Source organism: Chaetodon trifascialis, chromosome 15 (assembly GCF_039877785.1).
Source record: "Chaetodon trifascialis isolate fChaTrf1 chromosome 15, fChaTrf1.hap1, whole genome shotgun sequence".
NCBI classification, from domain to species: domain Eukaryota; kingdom Metazoa; phylum Chordata; class Actinopteri; order Chaetodontiformes; family Chaetodontidae; genus Chaetodon; species Chaetodon trifascialis.
The window spans coordinates 688,371-709,262 of NC_092070.1; the positions used below are offsets into that span (position 1 = coordinate 688,371).

The 20,892-nt window shown below is 41.3% G+C and overlaps 1 protein-coding gene across 1 annotated transcript in view; it reads left to right on the forward strand.

Moving 5' to 3' along the window:
* The window catches only part of fbxl16 (F-box and leucine-rich repeat protein 16), a 113,873-nt gene extending 93,276 nt beyond the window's left edge, over nt 1-20,597 (forward strand). Inside the window, exons 4-8 of the mRNA XM_070980231.1 lie at nt 1,740-1,982; nt 2,530-2,795; nt 13,551-13,635; nt 14,740-14,803; nt 16,176-20,597. Coding sequence (XP_070836332.1) covers nt 1,740-1,982; nt 2,530-2,795; nt 13,551-13,635; nt 14,740-14,803; nt 16,176-16,324 — 807 coding nt within the window. The 3' untranslated portion in view covers nt 16,325-20,597. The remainder of the gene's footprint in view (nt 1-1,739; nt 1,983-2,529; nt 2,796-13,550; nt 13,636-14,739; nt 14,804-16,175) is intronic.
* The last annotated feature ends 295 nt before the right edge of the window (nt 20,598-20,892 follow it).

Consider the following 20,892-nt stretch of genomic DNA (forward strand, 5'->3'; position numbering starts at 1 on the left):
ACAGTTGAAAGAGAAGTGAGTGAGACCAGTGAGACCAGAGTGGTGAGTATCACATGACTCTTTAATGATGTGGATAAATTCACCTTATGAGCCATTGAAGTACAGTTAATTCCAGCCCTCCTCAATGTTTATTTATTTATTTTTAATCCTTATTAGTGGCCAGTTATTTGAGACTCATTATTGAATGCTGGCTTTTATTTTTAGTACTCCAAGTCAGTGCCATCACTTGTGGGATGAAAGCTGAGGACATTTCTTCAGGCACACAGGAAAGGACCTGCAAAACTGAAGTTAAACAAGTTACCTTTTAGTCTGTTTTTGGTTCTAAGTCTAGGTCCTAGTTTGTGTTGTGGTAATGAAATGGTAAGAGCATGGTAAACAGGAGTGGCAAAACATATTGAGATATTACATATTTCCAGTTCTATTCTAATAATTTCTGTCTTTGTGCTGTCATATTCCATTGCTAAGAATTATAATGCTTCCAGAGTGTTTCTCAGATGACTGTTCATACCTGCTAGGCTCGGATGCTATTCTGGGATGAGTGGATGGTTGCTGTGGAGAAAACTGGAATTGTTGGCTACATGTGGACATGTGGACAGTTCCAAATGATACTGACACATAGGTTCAGGAAGGCTTTGTAAAGCTGTATCTATAAGTATCTATAAAATCTATTAAAGAAAAGGCTTAGATGTGTTCTTCAGTTCAGTGGAAGAAGAAGAGGCACACACAAGCGTCTGATTCTCTGGATTAATCTATTGCAGTGTGCTGTGGTCTGACGAGTCCACATTTCAGATTGTTTTAAGAAATCATGAACTTAATTTTCTCTTGGCTAGAGAGAAAAGGGACCATCCAAATTGTTGCCAATGCAAAGTTCAAAAGCTAGCATCTGTGATTGTTTCCGTCCATGGCTTGGGTAACTTGCACATTAATTGTACAGTTTTCAATTGAATATAGGTCTAAAAGGATTTGCATGCTTGCATCATTGTGTGCTGTTTTTATTTACTTTTTAGACAATGTAACAATTTTTTGGAATTTGGGTTATATTTAAATTGTTTGATTGACCAGGGATTTACACAAACAAACAAACAAACAAACAAACAAACAAACAAACAAACAAACAAACAAACAAAAATATACTTAACAAAAGCTGCAATTAACTTATTCATTGTGAAAAAAATGGGCATATATAACATTTAATAATACTGAGCTGACTGAAGTGTTTATGTATTTATATTTATAATACAGCATCTAATCTGCTTTTCACAATGTCCTATTTGTTTGATATCGAACATATTTGATCTTTTCAATTATACAGTGGCAGTAGCTGATATGTCTATAGATTTTTATCCCCAATGTGGCATTTAGTGAAACTCAAAAGTAGTTAATTTCACTGGAAATTAAGAATGTAAGGGCCAACCCAATAGACACATAACATTTCACTACTTGTACTATCACTAATATGGCCACAAATTGTTAAGACACACAGGTACGATGACTCATTAGATAGATATTTGATCAAACACCACTGTAAAAACTGTAGTTAATGAATAATTCCGTGCAAGTGTAATCTATCTATTCATTCAGTTTGGGTAGTCCTCAAATCCAGAAGTCTGATGCTTTTCTGTTGTGTGTGTTTTTTTTAATTATGTTTTTCTAGTCAGCAATCGTGTATCTCCTTTTTATCTCTCTGTACATTGCACCAGCTACATCAGTGAGTTAGACTGGTGGCCTTTATGTTGCAGGTCATGTTGGAGCAAATGCAAGGCCTGATGCACCTTGAACTGTCAGGCTGCAATGACTTTACAGAGGCTGGCCTGTGGTCCAGTCTGAATGCTCGGCTAACTTCCCTCAGCGTCAGTGACTGCATCAATGTGGCAGATGACGCCATTGCTGCTATCTCACAGCTCCTGCCCAACCTATCAGAGTTGAGTCTGCAGGCCTACCATGTCACTGACACAGCCATGGCCTATTTCACAGCCAAACAGGTAGGATGCCAAAACAAGAGAAAGGAGCTTGTATTTTACAATCTACATTCACACACCTTAATTCTTATTGTGGGTCTCAAATATTCTTGTATATTAGCAATGAATAAATGACTGATCAATGAAGATAATTGAAGTAAATGCATGTAATGTGATAAGGGCAACTTATAGTGTCACAGAGAATTACTGTATTATTAGGAAGGCCATCTAGTGATGATCAGTTGGTTTGATGCAAGAGTAGGTTTTTAAACTTTCAAATGCCAAGTTTAATGAAGACGCTGAACGTGGAAGTTTTCTGATTTTGGTACTGAGTCTGTATCCAGGGAATTTTTTTACCTGATATATTTTGAGATTTTACAAAACCATGAAGTAGCTGGTTTGGAAATGAAAGAGAACAACATTGTCTGCAAAGCAATTTAGACACGCTTCCCTCTCCAAAGACTGTACCGTACACTATTTTGTCATTCATTCATATGGCTATAGTGACTGGTTAGATTGCAAACAGTGTCACAAGCATATACAGTTTTTCAAAATTGCCTTCCACCCACAGGGCTACACCACCCACACTCTACGACTTCACTCCTGCTGGGAGATCACCAATCATGGCGTTGTCAACATGGTGCACAGCCTTCCCAACCTGACTGCCCTCAGCCTCTCTGGCTGTTCCAAGATCACTGATGATGGTGTGGAGTTGGTTGCTGAGAATCTGCGTAAGCTCCGCAGCTTGGACTTGTCATGGTGCCCTCGGATCACTGACATGGCCCTAGAGTATATTGCCTGTGACCTGCATAAACTGGAAGAACTGGTGCTGGACAGGTCAGTGTGTTTGTGATCCTTTGCTTTCATTATTCTGAAAAGCACATAGAAACTGATATGTGCAGTGTAGCATATAGTTCCATGACTTTACTGAAGTCAACACAAACAGAAGTAAAATCCTTTTTAAAATAATACTAAGAATACAAACTTATCAGATGAAAAAAGTAATTGTGCACCTAAATGAGGGGCCAAATAAGCCATTATTTATTCTTGGCACTCTACACTCAAGATACATTCAAGTTTCAATATGATTTCAATATGATTTTATACACTTAATGTCCTCTTTATGAGGTACACATGAACAGTCTGATGTAATGAAATACAACTCTTCTACCTTAAAGTCATCTTTTATGATGCCCACAATGCTCATGCTTTGTTGACTCTGTAATAAAGAAGGTACATGTAATTAATTAATGTGTTGTAGCATTCAGGTCATAGTTAGTACTGGACTGCATCATATAATGTTTCTAATTTTACTACCTCATGTATGCAAATTAGATACACTCATTGAAAAGTCCAGCACACCACCTTTGACTGTGATCTCAATGATAATCATGTATTTGAATTTACACATTTCCAACAATGTCACCAAAAACATTATGAGTTTTGTAAAGAGAGATGATGTGGTAGAACTGTATTGGACTGCATTCGATTGTACAGATGTAACTAATAGTAAGGCAGCACAGTGTCTATGTATGTGTTTGAAAGTAGAGTTTACTGTATATGTATGTGTGTAGGTATGTGTGAGAGAAAAAATATGTATGTGAAAGCAGAAGAAATGCATGGGGATGGTGCTAGTGGAGGGGGTCCTGTGGGGGATGGTAGGGGATGTGGGAGTTGAGTCCAAGGGAGGGATCACCGGGGAGGTTGAGGATAGGACAGAGAAATTTTGCGCAGAGGGGGTTATGGAGGTCGTCGTGGACAGTAGTAATGTGTCAGGCGGTGGGGGAATGCAAGGCCATTCCTGGCTGTAAGCTAAACCTGTTGAAAAAGTGTTTTGCTCATTGGCCTCAGTCCAGCTCAAATCCTTCACTCCCCCCCCCCCCCCCCGCTCTGTCCTGGGGCCCCTTCTCTTTATCATTTATCTTCTCCCTCTTGGCAATATCTTCCATAAATTTGGTATCCTTCGTGGATGACACCCAGCTCTATCTTTCCAGTAAACCAACCTCCACTGTCCCACCCTCTTCCCTCACCCTCTGTCTCTCTGAGATCAAATCCTGGTTCACTTCCAACTTCCTTAAACTCAACAGTAACAAGACAGAACTTGTTCTCATTGGCACTAAATCAACCCTTTTCAAAACCGACAGTTTCTCCCTCAACATTGACAGCTCCACAGTGTCCCCCTTGCCTCAGGTTAAGAGTCTGGGGGCTATATTTTCGACTCCACTGCTGGCACTGCGCAGGCGCGGTGCAAAGTCAGGTCTGCTGCGCTGATGGGGCGTGGCGGCGCAGACATTGGTATTTTCGTGCACTGCACCGCCGGCGCATCTCCTCCTCCTTCTCATCTCAGTCCCACCCAGCGGCGCAACTTGGAAAGAGGGAGGGGAGAAGGCGTGGAGTGGGTTTGACACAGCCGAGTCAAATTTTCACCAATCACAGCAGCTCCTCACCTCACCTTTAAGAACGCCGCTGGCCAGGCACATGGCAAGTGGCAAGTCCGACGCCCAAACTTCTCCCAGGAGGAGACTGACGTCATTCATGTCTGTGTGCGTGTGTATATATTGTTTTATATTCTGTTCTATATTTTATGGTATATTTTGTTTGTATATATATATATTCTCAATATAAATATTTTGTTTTTATATTTGCTTTTAGTTCTCTCTCTTTTCTTTCTTTTCTAATTTTATTCTAATTCTATTCTTGTAAGGAGCACTGCAACAAAAAACAATTTTCCCTCGGGGATAAATAAAGGATTTGTGATTCTGATTCTGATGTCTAAATATGAGGTCCTTAGATGGTAAATCCTCGGTCTCCTCTTCCTCCTCAAAGCAATGATGTACTCCATCTTTGTAGATAACGTTAAGCATTACTATGATAACTGTATTTGGAATGAAATGACGTGGGTAATAGCAGACAACGATCATCACTTACATTTTTTCCATGTGTCTGTCTCATTGCAGGCTTGTTCATCAAAGCTGTCAGAGGTTAAGGTACCATCTTTAGTCCTAATTGCTGCAATATTTGCTAAATCCTCATTTGTCCTCAATTTAGAAGCGAGGAGATGGCTGGGCTCCTCCTTGAACTGCCACCTTATCGTGGTGGAGGAGTTTGAGTACCCGAATGATCCTAGAGGCTATGTTGTCCGGGGCTTAATGCCCCTGGTAGGGTCTCCCAAGGCAAACAGGTTCTAGGTGACGGGTCAGACTAAGAGCAGTTCAAGAAGCCCCTATGAAAGAAATCGAAGCAAGGAAGCGTACGTCGCCCGGATTGGCGTCACCGGGGCCCCGCCCTGGAGCCAGGCCTGGGGTTGGGGCTCGCAGGCGAGCGCCTGGTGGCCGGGTCTTTGCCCACGGGACCCGGCCGGGCACAGCCCGAAGGCGCGACGTGGGCCCGCCTTCCCGTAGGCCCACCACCCGCAGGAAGGATCAGAAGGGGCCAGTGCTATGTGGAATGGGTAGCAGTCATGGGCGGGGGCCCCGACGACCCAAACCCTGGACAACGACTCTGGCTATGGGGACATGGAATGTCACCTCACTGTGGGGGAAAGAGCCTGAGCTAGTGCGGGAGGTTGAGCGGTACCGGCTAGAGATAGTCGGGCTCATCTCCACGCACAGTCTGGGCTCTGGAGCCCAACTCCTTGAGAGAGGCTGGACTCTCTTCTACTCTGGAGTTGCCCGCGGTGAGAGGCGGCGAGCTGGTGTGGGCTTGCTTATAGCCCCCCAGCTCAGCCGCCGGTCAATCTACGTTCCTACCCTCACCTATGGTCATGAACTTTGGGTCATGACCGAAAGAACGAGGTCCCAGATACAAGCGGCTGAAATGAGTTTCCTCCGCAGGGTGGCGGGGCACTCCCTTAGAGATAGGGTGAGGAGCTCTGTCACCCGGGAGTAGCTCAGAGTAGAGTCGCTGCTCCTCCGCATCGAGAGGAGTCAGCTGAGGTGGCTCGGGCATCTCTATCGGATGCCCCCTGGACGCCTCCCTAGGGAGGTGTTCCAGGCATGTCCCACCGGGAGGAGGCCCCGGGGAAGACCCAGGACACGTTGGGGTGACTATGTCACTCGGCTGGCCTGGGAACGCCTCGGGATCCCCCCGGAAGAGTTGGAGGAAGTGTCCGGGGAGAGGGAAGTCTGGGCGTCCCTGCTCAGACTGCTCCCCCCGCAACCCGGCCCCGGATAAGCGGAAGACAATGGATGGATGGATGGATGGAGACGGCTGGGGCGTGCACTGTTCATGTAGTGATTCTGCCTAGTGCGATGGATTATAAATTCTACATCCTGTCTCAGTAGACCATTGAGTTCATCCAGTAATCTCTGTCGTTTAAATAAGTTTTCAGGTGCATTGTTGCTAAGTAGCACTTGCTCAGCAGCTGCAATTGCAATCTCCAGAGATTCAATATGATGTTTCCTTAGTTTATTAAGTTTGGACGCAAAGGAGATAGTTTTATTTCTGATGCAGCCTTTGACAGCATCCCACAGTACCCGGGGATCATCGACTGAGCTGTTGTTAATTTTAATGAATTCATCTAATTCAACCTCAAGTTCTTGTTTAAAGGTATCATTTTGGAGTAAGGAGGTGTTAAACCGCCAGCGAGGAGCTTTTGACTTACCAGCTCTCAGAGAAAAAGTGCAAAGAACAGCTCTGTGATCAGACAGTGGAACTGGGATCATGTCAGTGTTACAAATATGATGAAACAAAGTTTTGGAGGCAAAGATATAATCGCTTCTTGAGAAAGTCTTATGTCGGGTGGAAAAGAAAGAAAATTTCCTAGTAGAGGGGTTCATTGTTCGCCAAACATCAATTACGCCATGATCATTGGCTAATTTCTGCAGAGCAATAGATGCTCGCTGCTGTTCTGCACAACCTCTTAGGCCTGTCCGATCGATTTCATTAAGCCATACTGAATTAAAATCCCCACCTATTAAGAGGTGGTATTCTGGGAGGTCTAGTAATATGGAGGCCAGAGAATCGAAAAAGAGCTGATCAAAAGAATTAGGGGCATAAACACATATTAAATCCACTTTAATTCCATCTAAAACTATTTTGCAAAAAGTAATACGACCATTTCCTGTGACGTGTGTGCACGAAACAGAACCCAGGAGCGGAAACGGAAAAGGTTGAACAAAGATTTATTTACAACAGGGGCAGGGAGTGCACAAACAAGTACAAAAAATCCAAAAGGGCTGGAGAGTGCTGGGCTGTGTGGGAGACGGGAGGCACTGGAAAAGAAGAGGAGAGACACGAGTTAGAACAAATTCAGCAGTTGTCACGAGAGAGGGAATATCAACTTCTCACAAGAAAAAACCAAGCCAGCAGATACCACGCAAGCTATCAGGATACTCTGGCGCCGAGGAGTGTCTCTGCAGGCCTTAAGAAGGGACACTGATGGTAAAGCAGGAACAGGTGTGTTCAATCACTCCTCAGCGCAGCAGGGGGGAAGGGTGCCTCAGGAAGAGCAGGTGACAAGTTAGCCCACAACAACCCAGCCAGGAACCAGTGTCACCAAAATAAAAGTCCATGAACCTACCAAAATAACAGCCCAAAGCATACAAACCACAACAATTTCCACTTCCACCTATTCCTAACACAGAGAAATTTAGATTGCGTTTTGCAGCAATAAGGACGCCTTTACTTTTTGTTGTGTGACATGAAGAGGCTATCACATGATAAAATTGTTTTGAAATTTACATACATCAGGCTCAAAAAATGTGTCTCCTGAATAAAAGCAAAATGGACATTCTTCCTGCAAAGCATCTCAAGGGTACTTACGCGCTTCTGAGAGAGTTAAGGCCCCGCGTTCCAAGACAAAGCTATAATCTTATTTAGAGCCAGTGTTATTCATATGAAATGGTGCCGACACCAGTGAGGCTAAAAACTGTTCTGCCTCACCCGGCTCAGCAAAAGTGTAGGTGTTGCTCCCCCGAAGTAGCTTGATAGTAGCCGGGTATAACAGGAAAGCCTGGAAGCCTTTGGCACGAGCCTGGTGCATCACTGTATAGCAGGGTTTACGGCGTCTGGTGGTCGTCTCGCTGTAATCAGCCGCAAACTTCAGATGGAAGCCAGCCACCTCCGGAGGATTTTTCCTTGCTTCGTTGAGTAGCCGGTCTCTATCCGTGAAACAGAGACACTTAACAATTAACGGGCATGTGCGCTGTATGTTCAGTGTGCCCGGTTTGGTTAAGTGCCCAAGGCGATGGGCTCTCATCAGCTCCGGTGCAGCAGACCCGAGGGCCGGAAACCATTTCAGGATATTCTCATTAAGGTAAGCGAGTAGGTTTGAGCCCTCTGTGCCCTCCTTCAAGTTAAAGATGAGCAGGTTGTCTCGGCGTGATCTGTCCTCCGTGTCCGTGAGCTTGGCTTCATATGCTTTGTAGGCTCCTCTGACACTGAGCTGCAAGCTTTTCAGCATCGGTGACACGCTTTTGGAGGTCAACTGTTTCAACGCGTATGACTTTGATTTCCTCTGTGTGCTTCGACAAGATGGCATTCATGTCATCAATGCGTTTTTTAAGTCTGCTGGCATGCGCCTCTGATTTCTCCTCGGCCTCCCTGAAATGTTTGGTCAGGAGTTCCTCCATGAGTTTTGCCAGAGCCGAGTTCTCCTCACCGAGTTCTCTGTATAAATGTGCCATCCTTTCTTGTTTAGCGGCGTTTTTTTGTCTTGTATTTGGCATTTACTTAGACTGAGATTGTACATTAGTCTGGTTTTTCCGATGTTCCAAAGAATAGACGTGCAGTCTGGATTTCTTTCAAAGATTTAAGGGAGGGTGGACGCCGAAGTTACCTATGCCGCTGCCATGACACCGGACATCAGTCTATGTAATCTATTTTAACCTACCTATACCATCATTTTATGATGTGATTTGCCCTATTCCAATCTATTTTCACTAGTGCTGTCAATCGATTAAAATATTTAAGCGTGATTAATCTCATGAATGTCATAGTTAACTTGCGATTGATGGCAAAATAATCGCACATTTTTATCTATTCTAAATGTCCCTTGAATTATCATTTTAATACTGTTATAAACATGGAAAAGTGGATAGGCTTGCTTTGCGCAAATGTTTTTTAATTGAAAACAACAACATGTAGTGTTATATTTCACACTAACATTCTCACTTTGGGGCTGCATGGTGGCGCAGCAGGTAGTGCGCGTACCTCACAGCAAGAAGGTCGCAGGTTCGATTCCCGGGTTGGGCCTTTCTGTGTGAAGTTTGCATGTTCTTCCCGTGCATGCGTGGGTTCTCTCCGGGTACTCCAGCTTCCTCCCACAGACCAAAAACATGCTCATTAGGTTGATTGGTGACTCTAAATTGCCCCTAGGTGTGAGTGTGAGTGTGAATGGTTGTGTGTATGTGCCCTGCGATCGGCTGGCGACCGGTCCAGGGTGTACCCCGCCTCTCGCCCGTTGACAGCCGAGATAGGCTCCGGCCCCCCTGCGACCCCGAAAGGGATAAGCGGCATAGAAAATGGATGGATGGATTCTCACTTTGAGCAGTAATTCACATTTGAATGAATCAAATCTCACTGTCAATTTAACACAATTTAACACTGTCAATAAATAGATGACAAAAAAATAAATACTTTAACAACCCTTTATAAGGGATCAAAACAGGGTGATCAAAAATAAAGTTACAGAGTGCACATCATCATAAACTAGGACTCAGGCTATTGTGCAGTTAAACCATGGCTTAAACTTTCCTTTCTTAAGTTCCCTTTGAACATAATAGCATCCATATGCATAAGGAGGTGGCGGAGAATTCGCATTTGCCGTGTGTTTGGCCATCAAGTGGTATTTCAAACTGGATGTGCTACGGTGATAATTCAGTTCACACCGACAATACATACAGATAACTTTGGTCTTGTCAGTCCACCCATCTGGCACCTTTTTGCAACTAACTTTCCATTCAGAATCTTGTTGCCATCCAATTCGGTGTTTCGCACTTGACATCCACAGAAACCGGTAACCTTCTCTACCTACTCACATGACGTTAAGTATTTTCAGTCGCATGTTGTGACGTTTCAGAACCTAAAACGCTGATTAACCCTGTTTACACACCAAAACATAACCAGCATTTTCAGAAATCTCCACTTTGGCCGGAGTTTTTAAAAATGATCGTTTTCCATGAAAAAAAAACTCTGCGCGTAAATGAGAGGCCAAACTGCATGAAAACATATGTGTTTTCCCTAAGTGTAAACGTAGGCTAAGAGTAGAGAAAGAAAACCACAGAAAGCAGAGAGAGAGATACCAGACAAAGAGTTATTTTAGATCTTTATTATTAGTGATACAGTGCTTTTGCCTGAACACAGCAGGGGTTACTGCTCGGGCATGCTTTCACCAGAGTGGAGAGAAGCACTGAAAATTGTGTGAAACTTTTGTCTTTCTAAGCTCCTCCAAAGCACAAATTTCACTCTACGTGCGCGAAACTTTCCAAGGTTGTAGTGCCGCTTGCGCTGATTCTCACGATGTGCCTGGCTAAGCCAGACAGGACTTACGGTTTTTGAGTTGTGAGCCTCTGAGCGAGGAGAGCGCCTCTGACCTCGCCCATAAGGTCCAATACAAATGATAAATGGGAGAGACAGAAACCAGCCGTTTTTTAACTCGCTCTAAAATCCGCATTTTTCAGCCCAGCAAAAAAAGAAAGTGATCAGAGTGTACAGCAAAGCCTTGTGGCTCTCACGGTGAAGAAATTTCGGCAATAGGAGTTTCGGTGTCGGCGTGAGAAGCATTTGTTCGGAGGGTGCGCAGAGGCCAAATTCAGACGTTTCTCAGTCTCACAGACCTGCAGGTGGCTTGATCTCAAGTTGCCGTGGCAACCTCTGAGCCTAATTGCCTCTCCCACACACACACATATGTAGCTTTAGCATGCTAACATTAGCATGTTAGCATGCTAATGCTAATATGCTAACTTAGGCTAAAATGATTGTTGAAGGCATTCTAATGGGGGTTCAGAGGTTTTTAATGTGTTATTTGACATGCTAATGTTAGCATGCTAATGCTAACATGCTAACATGCATTAAAATGATGGGGAAAGGCATTCTAATGGCGTTTGAGACCTTCTTAATGTGTTTTCTGACATGCTATTGTCAGCTTCGCGATGTGTTTTTAGTACACTAGGACACTGACCTCTGTCAGCAACACGGCCGGCGTTTGGCACACGGCCCGGCGTTTGCGCACTGTATCACTCTCCAAATTTCCCGCCGAGGGGAATTTGTCTAGCACTGAACCACTATTGTTCTTCTGTGCGCTTCTTCTTCTTCTTCTTCTTCTTCTTCTTCTTCTTCCGTACAAATTTTGATTCGCTATAGTATATATCAAAACGTGCGTCTCGATCGGACTCGGTGTGCTATTATTTTTCTCTACAGAATATGCATGTCTTACAACGCGAAAAACGCACGAAAAAATCCCATAAGAAATGAATGGGACGAGCCGAAAAATTCGACAAAATCTCCCCCTTTTTCAAAGGGCTACTGCTCCGGCATACTTTCACCTAGGGATGCCGTTCCAACTTTAAAACGTAGACACAAGTCTCGTCTATTGGTGTATTAAATCTCGTTCTGATAGGTCTTATAGTTTTTGAGCAGTCGCCGTTCAATGACCGTGAGCGTTTTGGGAGAAATTGTGAGTTTATAATGGGTGTGTATTGCACGGAATGTTCACGCTAGAGTGGAGGGGATTAACTGCCAGAGTGGAGAGAAGCTCTGAAAATTGTGTGAAACTTTCGTCTTTCCACGCTCCTCCAAAGCACATATTTCGCTCTATGTGCGTGAAAATTTCCAGAGTTGTAGTGCCACTTGCGCTGATTCTCACGATGTGCCTGGCTAAGCGATAGGACTTACGGTTTTTGAGTTGTCAGCCTCTGAGCGAGGAGAGTACCTCTGACCTCGCCCATAAGGTCCAATACAAATCAAAAACAGGAGAAACAGAAACCAACCATGTTTTTAACTCGCTGTAAAATCCGCAATTTTGACCCCAGCGAAAAAACAAAGTGATCAGCGGGTACAGCAAAGCCTTGTAGCTCTGAAGGTGAAGAAATTTCGGCAATAGGAGTTTCGGTGTTGGCGTGAGAAGCGTTTGTTCGAGGGGTGCGCAGAGGCCAAATTCTGACGTTTCTGTGTCTGCTCCTAATTGACTCCAATCAAATGCATGTGTGTCTGCGCCTGTGTCTGAGTGGATGACGTCATTGATCAGGCCACCTCAAGTTGCTATGGCAACCTCTGAGCCTCAGCACTCCTCTCCCACACACACATACACACACATATGTAGCTTCAGCTGCAGCTATGTAGTGTCATGCTAACCAGCCACAGCCAAGCCTACTACTGGTGAGTTGTATATGTTAGTGAGGTAATGAGTGATGTTGGCCTGTTAGCATTAGCCACAATGCTAACATGCTAATGCTAACATGAGGTCCTATGAACTTGTTGGTGCGTGGAGGTTTGACTAGTGATGTCAGGTTGATGTGCTAACATGCTAATGTTAGCATGCTAATGCTAATATGTTAACATACGTTAAAATGAATGTTCATTGTGTTCTAATGGTGGTTCAGATGTTTTTAATGTTTTATTTGACATGCTAATGTAAGCATGCTAATGCTAACATGCTAACATAGGTTAAAATGATTGGTAAAGGCATTCTAATGGTGTTTGAGACCTTCTGAATGTGTTTTCTGACATGCTAATGTCAGCTTCGCGATGTGTTTTTAGTACTGGACACTGACCTCTGTCAGCAACACGGCCCGGCGTTTGGTACACGGCCCGGCGTTTGCGCACTGTATCACTCTCCAAATTTCCCGCCGAGGGGAATTTGTCTAGTTATTATTATTATTATAACTGTAGCTACACCCAATTGTTTTGCTAACTTTTTTTTCAGTTTAAGGTTGTTGTGACAGTAGAGCTTGGCTTTCTGTACAGGATGACATTTGAACGATGCTCAGTCGGTATTCAGGAGCCTAATGAGTGGAAATATTTCCCACACCATCAACATCAGACGACTGCAATGGATCAGTGAATTCAGGTTGTTTACGCAACATTCTTACCCTATCATTTGATGTAGCCCATCCAATGCAGTCGCTGAAGTCTGTACATACAAGATGCTCTTCGGCATATCACTGCTATAACTTTGAGTGGTTAGTTTAGTTACTTTTATTCTCCTGTCCATTTTGGCTGTTTCCCTCTGACTTCCCAATCCACTCAATGAATGATTTTCTCACCAATCTTTATAACCTTCAGACAACCAACAATTAATCTATCATATACATCATTTGAATCACATAATTTGGTCTGAACAACAGCTGAACTTCTTGACCATATCAGAATGCTTTAATCCATTGGGTTACTGCATTGGCTGTTTAGATATTTGCATGTGACTCATGCAAGGTGTATAGGTATATAGTAGACAATAAAATTGGCCAATGAGTGTACACTGACATTGTCATATATGTTAGCAACTATGCAAAAGGAAATTACAGTACATAACTGGAAGTATTAAAAGACTGATTGTGTGAATGCTTTATTTCCACCAGGGTCTCATCGCGCTTGTCAATAAAGAAAAGTCATGATTTACTCAGGTGTATTTTTGTGTATTGTGTCTACTTTCAGGTGTGTGCGGATCACAGACACTGGTTTGGGTTACTTGTCCACCATGTCATCATTAAGGAGCCTCTATCTGCGCTGGTGCTGTCAGGTAACAAAAAAATTCACTCATACGCATGCACACAAAGATGTAACAAAGCATAAGACAAGTTCAGCAATTTTTAAAATCCCACGTTGGATTTTCATGAATCATTTTAGAAGAGCAGGTGTTACATTATTTGTCATGTACCAAGCAAGATTCCAGCCTATGAAAAACAACCTGGCAGTGTACATGAACAGTATCTGATACCAGCAACATATTTCAAACAAGTTGGGAGAGGTGCAAGAAAAGACTGGAAAAGTTGTGGAATACTCAAAAAACATCTGTTTAGGAGTGGAGAAACTACAGTGGAAAACTACAAATAAAAGAAGCAACATAGAATGGGATAAGGCGAAACACAAATGCTGACGAGGCAGGAAAGGCACTGAAACAAAAAGCACACATAAGTGGCAGTCCATAAAAACATCCAACACTTAACTTACAAAAACCAAAGCACACAGCAGAGGAACTGGCAAAATGCTTTCAATACTCACACTGGGAACGAACTAGGAAATCAGGAAGGAATCAGGACAATCTGGCAACAGGTAGAGCTGAGAGTTTTCCCGCAAAATACTCCACTGTAATCAGGCTGATGCGGGCCAGCTGAGTGCAGGGACACACCCAGCTAGACAGACAGGGGAACAGACAGACAGCCAAATAATACTAGGGAAAAGAGAAAAGGAAAACACTAGGACAAGACAGGTTAGTGGATCTTAACATATTCTTAATGTTTTTACTCACCATTTTACTTTTTCACTTTTGGATGTAATTTTCTGTTATTCTGGCCATTTCTGTCTCTATGGTATGAAAATCCATTAGCAATCCATCACTTAACATCCAGAATTGTTAAGTGATAACACAGTTTAAGCCCAGAAACTGCATTATCTTGGAAATATAACATCACACTAAAAACTCTTAATGCAGACTTGATGTTCATTATGAGACACTATGAGACAGTCTGCCGCTTGATTTTACAACCTGCACACATTCGTTTGATTCATTGAACAATTAAAGATCATGATTACAAGAAAACACTTGCCCTTTTACTTGTTAGTCAATAACAATAATATGTTGGTCTTTAATTGGAATACTGTGTGTGTATGTGTGTGATTGAAGGTGCAAGATTTTGGACTGCAACATTTGTTTGGAATGAGAAGTCTTCGGCTATTGTCTCTTGCAGGTATGAATTATCATTATATTTTTCCCATGAGAAAGTTATATGTGTGTGTGTGTGTGTGTGTGTGTGTGTGTGTGTGTGTGTGTGTGTATTTTATCCACACAGACACACATGCTTTAAATATAAAAAACATTAATCTTTAAAATGTAAGTCAAATAGCAATAATATGTATATGGTAAACAGAATCCAAAATCATATGATGTAAATTGTGTATGTAATTTGAATTTTGTGTTTCAATTACTGATGTGTCTTCAAATTCATCGACTGAACTCATAGTCCTTCAATATATTCAGACCTCTCATGACAAGCTATCGAGGATCTCAACAACAAAGATACCATTTTACAGAAAATGGTATCTTTGCAAATAGCTAAAATCAACTAAGTTTTATGAATTTAGGCAATAATTACTTATAAAACACAGTTCACTTGTTTTTATTATTATTATTTTTTGTTCATCAAATCTTGTAACATTGTGGCTGGTGGATATGCAATTCAACCAACTGTAACTACCTGTAACACTGCATCAAAGAGGATGTTGCTCACCAGTGTGACCTGTTTTGAAGCCCTAAAATGCCATCTAGTATCTACCACTGCTTTAGAAATACAGGGCATGTATAACGAAAAACTGTACTTAAAACTTGTGTCAACTTTGCTCAAGAGATATCTCATCATTTTATTATCCGATTGCCTCTCGTTTACACCCAAACAGAGTTTTTTTCACGGAAAACGATCATTTTTAAAAACTCCAGACAAAGTGGAGATTTCTGAATTTTTCTGCGTGTAAACTGGGTTAAACGGCGTTTTAGGTTCTGAAACGCCACAACATGCGACTGAATGCTTAACGTCATGTGAGCGTCGTGTGTTTACATTCGCGCCCCTAGGCTTGGCATAGTTGATGATGCGCTCAAAGCATATTTATCCGGGTTCATGTAAACGACAAAATTTTTGAAAACGACGTTGTGTGCACGATGTTATTTTTGAAAACGGAGGGGCCAAAATATCCGTTTTCCAAAATACCCTGCTACGTGTAAACGTAGGCTAAGACATGCAGGGCAGGGGGGCCAGAGGACCAGAGTTGAAACTCAATTAATTGTCATAGTTATCTGTCAAGCAAAGTGGATTTTCTGCTTCATTTGTCAAATGTGATAGTAAATTAAATATCTTTAGGTTTTGGCTGTTTATGTAACAAAATAGGACATGACAATGTTGGGCTCCTTGAAAATTGTGATGGGTATTTTCACAATTCACTGATCTTTTTTTGACCAAATATGAATTGAGCAGATACACGTTTGTATAATTTTTGCTGGATTAGTACCCTTCTTATCTATGACTTAGTCCACAGCTGAATATTATCCTGCCTGCTATGTCCCCTCAGGTTGCCCCCTGCTGACCACCACCGGTCTGTCAGGCCTCATCCAGCTACAGGAATTGGAGGAGCTGGAGCTCACCAACTGCCCTGGAGCCACAGCTGAGCTCTTCAAATACTACTCCCAGCACCTGCCCCACTGCATGGTGATCGAGTAAGACCACTGAACCAACCGACTGATCGCCCTACTTCTACTTTCCTCCTCCTTACTCTTCCTCACTCTTTTATCAAATGCGAGCCAGGAGACTGAACAGCTCCTATTGTACCACACCATTACTCATATCCTGCTCCCCCAACCTACCCCTCTAACCCACCCGTCTTCCTCTGTACCCCATTTGAGTAGACTGACCCACAAGTGGACAGAGAGGCGGGATGGCAGATGATGGTAGATGCCAGACCCAGAGGATGATGGAATGGTGTTTGAACGTTTAGACGATACTGGAGTGAAGAGCTTGGTGTGACGTCTTGTCTGACAGCAAGTTCTTTTTCAGAATTAACAAAAGGCTTTTGTTTACAGATAAGAGCTTCTCTAAAGACTTTGTTTCTTGTTTTGTTTTGTTTGTTTGTTTTTGTTTTTTTGAGCTGAACGGATTCTGATGGGAGTGACATGCTCAGATCCAGATTCAGTGTAGAGGAATTAGGAAAAGGGAAATGAAGGTTTTTGTGTTTGAGCTGATATGATGGAACTCATACATGTGCTCATACGCTGTAAACACACTCACCCACATACTGCATATGCATATAGTAAATGAAACACGTGAGTCCCCAAGACCACGAGTACCGATGTTTCTATTTCCATCATGTGTAATATAACCTCTGTTATTATTTTCTCAGAAGATATGAAAAGTTAAGTTTTCTCTTGTTTAGAGGCGGCATATGCCAGCTGGAGAAAAGGAAATCAGAGAGAATTATAGATGCAGTTGGGGAAGTAAATGACAGGGATGGAACTTCTCTATCTTGCTATTTTTCTCCCTTCCTCTGTTTGTGAAGTGTGTGTCATGGACTCACAGGTTCCCATCTTTTTAGGATACCGCAACCTTTTTCCATTTCTGTGTCTTAAAATTTTGAAAAACAACAGTTTGCAGTGTTGAGAGTTGATTGCATCATTGTTTCCCATTTTCCCCCTTCTCTTCTTCATTTTTTGACGATTTAATTTACAGATCTGAAGGATAAGCTGTTGTAAACTGTGAATGTTGTGTTTTAAAAGGGAAATGTATCACTGAGGAAATGTATCACTGAGGCAGTGCAACATGAACAAGTCAGTCAGATGAAAGCAGACTGTGCAGAATCTATTTGACTTTAATCCTTGAGAGTTTCTGGAGATTTCCTCTCAAATAAGTAATCAAATAGAATCATGAGTAGACAATGAGGTAACTGTGGGGCTTAAACTGACAGTGCGGACATGACATTTCTGGACTCAAACTTTAATAATAATAGCAGAGACAGTTTTGCAAGCAATCTTTCTGTTGGTGAGATAGTTCCGTCCAAATTGGGGGGACATTTGGTTTTGGAGTTAAAATCTTCTTCCTCTTCTTTCCATCTTTTAAATGCTAATAGAAACACTGCATTGTGTGACCCCCTTTACTAAAGTGAGGTTACCTCAAAGGTAAAAAGTGAGACTAGGGAATTTCAGTATTCAGTGTTAGAGCAATTAATACAGTGTCCACTACAGGCCAGGGTCAGAAATGAACAGGAGCTCAGGGCCTTTGTAATATGGCAGTTTCTAAAAGACAGATTAGTTTGTGGAAATTTGACTATTTTTCCTATAGCGAGAGTCAGAGAAACTTATAAATTGCCTTTTTATGTTTTTAAATCATATTATTCTGGATCTAGCTCAAATAATTGATGTTAATGGGATCATATAACAGTTTGTCTCAATCCTCAGCCCTGCAATCAATGGCTGAACTAACTGCACTAAATGCTTGAATGTAAGTGACACATTACAATTTCATTTACATTATAGTGGTCCTAGTATCACAGACTTAAAACCACAAATTGCCTTTTAAAGGCAAACCAGGCTGTGGAAGCACATAAAATGTTAGCAACATAATAAAATAAGCCAAAGAAGCTCCCATTGTTTAGGAGAATGCTTTTGTTGGTTTTAACCAGTTCACATTTTATTTGTTGACTTTACAGATATGGTTGATGAAACAACATTTATCTTGTTGAATACTTTCACTCTATAGTGGAGCGTTTTGCAGTAGCCTTTAAGATGTATTTATTCCCCTTTTGTAGGTTGAGTGGGCAGGAAACGTCAGGGTTTGAAAGCAAGCATTGATGTACATAAACACTTCAGTGCTCCAAACAGCAGTTTCCAGTGTTAAAGACATGAGGACTAATGCAGCATACCACCTCTAATCTAAACGACCATTTGAATAGATTAGTCTGTTTTGGGTGGTACACAGGCACAGGTACACCTTAGATTCCCATACACATCCATAAACTGAGCTAAGCTAGGCTAAGCTTTGCATTCAATTCAAGTTTGCACTGCTACACTGATACAAAAAGGCATTTGAAAGTGTGTCTGACTATGGGTAAGAAGGAAAAATAGTAAATTTTCCCTTAAAGAAAATTATTTATTGAACATGGAAATAAGTCACTGTTGTCACAATGGATGAACAAATAACTTCAAAGCCAGTGGTTGTGTTTCTTTCACACAATCATCTGATACTGAAAGGAAATGAATGAGCCCAACAGTGAGATATTGTGGTGCTTTTTGCCTCTTTTATGTCCACAGATGTGCTTACTGCCAACAGAAGAGGTTGATCAGTGTCAGCCTGTATTAGGCTGTGCCAAATGCATTTGCAGTAGTGCATAAGCTGACCAAGGACTACACTGAAATGGACTGGGTATGCACTGTATGGACATGGCAGACCATGCATGTTTTTAATTGGTCTGCATTTTTGTTTCAAGAAGGCTAATTTTAAAGATTGTTCTGAATTTCTTCATTGTACATAAGTGAATTTATTTATTTATTTATTTATTTATTTATTTATTTATTTATTGAGATTGATGTCACACATGATGTATTTATTGAAGAGACATTTTTCAAAGGATTTTGTTTTATGAAACTTGCTTCAAATTTGGTCCTGTTTATTTTTTTTTAGTATTATTATTATTTTCTGACAATTCAAACCCCCAAGTGAAATAATCTATCTACTTATTACACATTTGACATACACTCTTTTTTGACACCAGTGACCATTAACATCATTAAGACTGACTTAAAGTTTTTAAATCTTAATAATGCACAAGAGTATATTTTCCTCTGTGCAAATGTCTATCAACTTTGTATTGCTGTTGGGTCCATAATGAAGAATAAGGGGATAAACAATGGTGAGAAGTTATATTTACTGTGACTGTCCTAAATGTGGAAATACAGAGTATGACATACATACCGTAAAAGCATTTGAAATCTGAGATTGACCTCTGTCATGACTAAGCAATGTTTATACTGTCTACTAAAATGAATTAGTCAAGATCTCTGATTTGATGATACGAAAGATAAGGATTCTGCAGAAGCTTATTATTGACAAAACTACTGAAAAGAAAAAGCAACCCAAAACCTTAAAACAAGTTTTCAGCATGATCCACCAAACTACCTTTAGTACTATCTCAGCTAATTTGCTTTGGCTGGCTTAAGACGTAACACTAGAGTGCTCATTTTGTTATTACTGTAACTATCCACTCAAGTGGAATATGATTTTTCTGCCACACATTACCCATGAATGAAGGTCACCCCCTGGAAGCAACACTTAAAGGTGTTCACTAGTGTGTCCTCTAGAGAAGAATTTTGTTTCCATCTGGAATTCTCATTAATTGGCTGCATCTGATAAAATTGTTATAAACTTTGGGTTTGGTACATCTAAAGACTAAAATTAGACAAAATGCCTAATTAGACAAAAAAATATGACCACAATTATTTATTTGATTTTTTTTTTTTTTTTTTTTTATAATAACTGAGTGAAATTGCTTTCATTATACAACTTCATTTTAAATACCAGTATTGCAGAGTTGTCAATAATGAATTGACTGAAGTGGATAATTGATCCCAGTCCAACTCACCTTAAAAACATGCATTTCCGTATGTGTTTTACACAAACTGCACTCTCAACCCATGAGTTACAATTTGATTACTGATCAACATAAATGTGTTTTCTGCTCTTTCACTATTTTTGCTTTTAATGAGCTTCTAATGGATTCATTTTACATATCATGAACTCTGACATGCACAGTCATGCATTTCTCAGCTACAAACAACTAACAACAAACCTTTCCAATGTATATTTTCTAGGGAAAATAATTCCTATCATTTCTTTTACTGTCTACAGTCTTTGGTCTACATCTGTCATGATTTTGTTACAACCCTTGTACAGCACAACTTTAAGTAAGCAGTAAAATAAATACTTACATTTTACTGATAATGTAAAATTTGCAGAATTTGTGTGCTCTTTTGGTTTCATTTTGTCAAGCCTACCTGTGCCTGTACTGAACTTACTTTGACTGAAGATCGTCTTTGTACTGATGACCAGAGGTTTTTTGTGCTTTGGTACCTGGAGATGTTCTAGACCATTTGAGAAAATATTGTGCCAATTTCACACCAACATGTCTTTTTACAACTTCTAGAGTCAGATTTGATCTCCAAGTGGTTTGGACTTGTGGTAACCATGGAAATGAACTGATCTGGTGGAAAGCTGTGCTGTTCACACATTCACTATGTCAGTAT